The sequence below is a fragment of the Apis cerana genome, linkage group LG16 (assembly GCF_029169275.1).
Source record: "Apis cerana isolate GH-2021 linkage group LG16, AcerK_1.0, whole genome shotgun sequence".
Classification (NCBI taxonomy): Eukaryota; Metazoa; Arthropoda; class Insecta; order Hymenoptera; family Apidae; genus Apis; species Apis cerana.
Genome location: NC_083867.1, coordinates 2,801,438 through 2,806,507, shown reverse-complemented (window position 1 = coordinate 2,806,507; position 5,070 = coordinate 2,801,438). Strand labels below are relative to the sequence as shown.

The window sequence follows — 5,070 nt, the reverse complement described above, 5'->3', positions numbered from 1 at the left end:
TATAATATAAAATGATCATCTTAAAATATTTGTACTTTGATACCAAATGTCATATCGAATATGCATTTTAATATACAAATTACATTACTTCAGATGATAAATATAATCAACATATATACTAATACATAAAAAGTCAGAAAAAAAATTAATTTTTTACTATACAAAATATTTAAATTAATATATAAGTAGTATGTTTATTTGTTTTTTGTTTATGTTATAATTTTTAATTATTTTTATATAATACATAAAATTTTAAATTATATTTTTAATAAAAGTAAAAAATTAACATTATAAATGATTTTTCTTTGAATAATAGTTCATGATTTTATCAATGTTTTTATTAATATTCTTATTTAATTAAAAAATTGTATTCTTAAGTAATAGCTATGACTTCATTCTTTTAATATATTTGATATAATCATAAAATCTATATTTCAGAACATTTTTTATTCTGAAATCGACCGAAAAAAATCAAAATATTTGATATATTGTCTAATTGAGATGGAAGAGCAGTGAATGCAGAAATTCAATTCAATTCTAAAAATTGGAAAATTAATAAATTTTAAAATATATTTTAAAAATAATTTTGTTATATTCTTTTATATATATTATCATATATTTTAAATTCATTTTCATAAAAAATTTAAAGAAGATTTTCAATTAATAAGTTAATTTTCAATTTATAAAAATATAAAATTTATCGGAAATTAAAAATTAAAAATCATCTTTTGAAAGCATAAATTTGTAAAGTAGTTATAGATAAGAAAAGCAAATAGTGAGAGAAGGATAAAGATAAAATAAAAATCATAACTGCACCATCTCTAAAATGTCGCAGATGAAAGATATCGCACAAACAAATAAAAAAAATAATAAGAGAAGGATTGAGAATAAGAATTAATAATTAGCGTCATCTATTGAGTGTTAAAAATATTTCTTTAAAAACAAGATAAAGTAAGAATTAAAAATCAATGCTTTTTAATTTTAAAAAGATATTTTCAATCATTTTAACATAGATGGCGTTAATTGTTAATTCTTATTTTATCTTATTCTGCTTTTAAAAACATGTTTTTGATATTCAAAAGATGGCGCTGATATTACAATTTTTATTCTATCTCTTTTTCTTATTATTTGCTTGGTTCCTCTGAACTGTGTATTGTACAAAGTCAAGTTTACTAATGCTATATAAAAACGATAGCTCTATAGGAAATCATAAATCTTCGAAATAGTATTGGTGCAAATAGGTTAACCTTTGGAACAATTTTATTTACTAGTAATTCTATAAACAATATTATTAAATAATGGTTAAATTAACGCCAGATTTAATTCAACAATCTATGCAATATATTAATCCTGTAAAAGATCGGGAATTAGATCTCAGAGGTTTGTATGAATTATATTGACAAAATATAACCTAAAAATTATCATTAATTTTTTAATTTTTTGTGATTTTTTATTGCAGGATATAAAATACCTACAATTGAAAACTTGGGCGCAACTTTGGTTAGTATTTTAGAATAATATTTAATGAATTTTTATTCTTTAGTATATATATTTTATATATATTTCATTATTACAATTTATAAACAAATTAAATAAAAAATAAATAGAACATAGTATACAAAAATTTTTCAGGATCAATTTGACACTATTGATTTTTCTGATAATGATATAAGAAAATTAGATGGATTTCCTTTATTAAAAAGGATCAAAACTCTTTTTTTTAATAATAATCGTATTGTCAGAATTGGAGAAGGATTAGAACACTGTATTCCAAATTTGGAAACTCTTATGTTAACTGGAAACATGATTCAAGAACTTGGTGATTTAGAACCACTCACACAATTAAAAAATTTAACTAATTTATGTTTGTTACAAAATCCAGTTTCTGCAAAGCCTCAATATAGACAATATGTTGTATATAGATTTCCACAATTGAGACTTTTAGATTTCCGAAAAATCAAGATGAAAGAACGTGAAGCTGCAGTTGCATATTTTAGAAGTAAAAGAGGAAAAGAAATGGTTCGTGAAATAGCAAAGAAAGTAAAAACACAAAATTCTGGTACATCTATAGACAAACCACTAACAACTCCAGAAGAACGAAATAAAATTAGAGAAGCTATTACAAATGCTTCTTCTCTTGAAGAAGTGCAGCGTCTTAGCAAATTACTTCAAGCAGGACATATGCCTAGTGAAGATAGATTACAAAATGGTATAATACAAAATAATTAAAATTTATGTAATATATTTATTATATTTTAAATTATGAAAATATTTGATGGTTATTATTATAGGAAATACAATGCCTGAAGCAATGGAAGAAGAGGATGATTGAATTATTTTATATTTTTCAATTTTAAATACAACAAGAAAAATTTTTTCTATTATTATAAGTAAGTATTTGATTATATATCATAGATGAAACTAAAAAGAGCTTGTTAAGCTGATAAGAAAGTATGTGCTACACAAATACATTTAAAAAAAGTATTTCAAAAAATAAAATTATTAAATTCCCTAATTGGCCTGAAGCGATTCTTTAAAAATAATATTTATCATATAATCATAAACTTTTTATTTTTAATATATATATATATATGTTTATTTCAGTGAAATTTCAATAAACTTCATGATTAAAAAGATAATTGTTTTATGTGTGAATTCCTTTCTCATGTAAAACAATATTATTTTTAATAAATATATATAATAAAAGCCTATAAATGTTTTTTATACATATAAGAATTTATAAACGAATAATTTTTTTAATAATGTTATAAAAATTAAGAAAATTTATATTTGATAAATTATTTGTTTATGTTAAATTACATAATATAGTATCACCAGAGGTCAGTCTTGTGCGTTATTCGCACTCTCTTGATTCTATGTTATTTTTTCGACTATAATTTTATATTAATAAAATGGGTAATACATTACAAAAAGCGATAAGTTCAGATCCTTTTCCGGATTCGGAAAAACCAACATTTGATCCGATGTTCGGATTTTCCAGAGAACGTAAACAAAGAGGCAAGTATTTTAATTGAACCTAACCTTCAATAAGTTTATTTCAGTTATTGATGTTTTATATTTTATATGTACTATGTTTATTTATTACACAATTATATAAATGATTATTGATTTAAAATTTGCTTCTATAGTGTTATTAATTTTTTGCTAGCATTTCATTATAATATTTTTTGAATATTCAATATTTTTCTCGTTTTATAAATAATCCATTAATGACATAATCATACGTTTGAAACTATTGTAACTTAATTTTAATGATTTTTATTAAAGATTCTATTTCATGTTTTTTTAAAATATAAAATTATGAGTGCTAAAAAATAAAAAATCTGTTATATATAAAAGTTTTATTTTGTTATTATTATTATATAATATATTTTTATTTAAATACAAAATATTTAATATTAAAAAAAATGTAGGTATTACTTAATTATATATGTCTAGTTATTGATGTCACATTACAGTTGTGCCTGTATCAGAAGAAGATATGATAGCTGCTAAAATTCCACGTGATTTAAGAGATTACTGTGCTCATTTTTATTTAGATTATATACGTTGTTATATGGAAAAATTCCCATTAGTAACTCGTTGTGTAACAGAAATACATAATTATCAAAAATGTGAATATGATGAGTAAGTCTTAATTAAATTATTTATAAGAAATAAAATTAAATTAAATTATAAGAAATATTATTTTTATTATCATTATTTTTATTATTAGTTGATGTTTGTCATAAAGAATTTTTAACTATAATTTATGTTACAGTTATATTTTAAGGGGGAAAGAATATGAAAGAGAGCGTAGACTTCTTGTTAGAGAACGCAATAGGCAAGAAGCTTTGAAAGCAGCAGCTTAGATTTTAGATTTATTCAAAATTGTATACATGTATACATTTAGATTAGATTGTGAAAGAGCAATTAATAAAGAATTTATGATATAAATTATTAAAAACTATTTTCATTATTATAATAATTCTTATTGTCATATCTTGTATTTTTATATTTAAAATATATTAAACGAGATTTTTTTTCTTTTTTATAATTTTTATTTTTAAATTAGAGAAATAATATTTTATTTCTCTATATAAATAAACTACTATCGAAATTAGTATTATATTTGTTGTTAAAATTTTATGTTATAAGAAAGATTTTAAAATTTTTAATTTTCTCTATTTCTATTTCATTAATATATTACTATATATTAAGAATAGATTATATTGTACAAATAATTCAATATTTATTCATATTACAAAAAAAAAATAAAATAAAAGAATTACATATTTACAAAATGATTTTACCATGCTTATATTTTATCACGTATATAAATAACTTAGAATGAGGCTCGATCAATCCTTAAACAAATAATCACAAATAATTGTTAGAAAATAAATTCGTCTTTTTTACCCGTAGATTCGAGATGAGCATGTCTGTCATCTTTTTGGAAGGGATGTAATGGAAGAATCGATAGGTAGAAAGTATCTCTATTCGACAGATTTCCGAGTAAAGGAAAGATATTTATCAGAGAGATTGTTCGTTAATATTCCAGCGTTTCGTTGTTTTCTTATATAAAAAAAAATAAAAGAAGTGATATTTAATGAGTAGTTTCAAGAAACTTCATTGTGCAATATTTATATGTTTTTCAAGAAATGTATAAGTGTCAATATTATTATACGTTCTTATCAATATCTTTATTGAAATACGTTATCCTGTTTGATGCTAATTGTTTTTATTCAACAATATATAATTTCTAGCATTTACTGTATTTGTCAGAAATACAGAAGATATTAAAATATAATAATTTCACAATAATTTGCAAAATAAATATAAAGGCAAATATATCATTTCACCATTTTGTTATTTTTTTATTTATTTATTCCATTTGTTGCAAGTGAATATTTATTTAAAATATATATTTAAAAATGACTTATAATGAAGTTTCTTTAAATACTCACAAATACGTGACATAATAGTAATAACAATAAAATATAATAAAAGAATATAAATACATACAAATTTAAACAGAAGATTGAGCTTGAAAATTCATGAGACAAGCCA

The 5,070-nt window shown here is 21.0% G+C and overlaps 2 protein-coding genes across 4 annotated transcripts; both read left to right on the top strand.

Moving 5' to 3' along the window:
• Nucleotides 1–1,055: 1,055 nt before the first annotated feature.
• LOC108000349 (probable U2 small nuclear ribonucleoprotein A') lies at nt 1,056–2,515 on the top strand. Its single transcript, XM_017060603.3, has 4 exons — nt 1,056–1,380; nt 1,460–1,500; nt 1,633–2,209; nt 2,292–2,515. Exons 1-4 carry the CDS (start codon nt 1,299–1,301, stop codon nt 2,330–2,332), a joined length of 741 nt encoding a protein of 246 aa, XP_016916092.1. The 5' UTR covers nt 1,056–1,298; the 3' UTR covers nt 2,333–2,515.
• LOC108000350 (NADH dehydrogenase [ubiquinone] 1 beta subcomplex subunit 7) lies at nt 2,291–4,610 on the top strand. Of its 3 annotated transcripts, none has more exons than XM_017060604.3 (4): nt 2,291–2,390; nt 2,830–3,018; nt 3,480–3,648; nt 3,782–3,967. In XM_017060604.3, exons 2-4 carry the CDS (start codon nt 2,913–2,915, stop codon nt 3,870–3,872), a joined length of 366 nt encoding a protein of 121 aa, XP_016916093.1. In that variant the 5' UTR covers nt 2,291–2,390; nt 2,830–2,912; the 3' UTR covers nt 3,873–3,967. The 3 variants fall into 3 exon arrangements, with proteins under 3 accessions (XP_016916093.1, XP_061942384.1, XP_061942385.1); XM_062086400.1 differs by having other exon boundaries at nt 2,297–2,390; nt 2,605–3,018; XM_062086401.1 differs by lacking the exons at nt 2,291–2,390; nt 3,782–3,967 and adding an exon at nt 4,426–4,610.
• The last annotated feature ends 460 nt before the right edge of the window (nt 4,611–5,070 follow it).

Coding starts and splice junctions, on each gene's coding strand:
- LOC108000349 (XM_017060603.3), top strand. CDS start 1,299: ATGGTTAAATTAACGCCAGATTTAATTCAACAATCTATGCAATATATT. Junction 1,381..1,459: donor TCGGGAATTAGATCTCAGAG/GTTTGTATGAAT, acceptor TTTTTATTGCAG/GATATAAAATACCTACAATT. Junction 2,210..2,291: donor TGAAGATAGATTACAAAATG/GTATAATACAAA, acceptor TTATTATTATAG/GAAATACAATGCCTGAAGCA.
- LOC108000350 (XM_017060604.3), top strand. CDS start 2,913: ATGGGTAATACATTACAAAAAGCGATAAGTTCAGATCCTTTTCCGGAT. Junction 3,019..3,479: donor CAGAGAACGTAAACAAAGAG/GCAAGTATTTTA, acceptor GTCACATTACAG/TTGTGCCTGTATCAGAAGAA. Junction 3,649..3,781: donor CAAAAATGTGAATATGATGA/GTAAGTCTTAAT, acceptor TTTATGTTACAG/TTATATTTTAAGGGGGAAAG.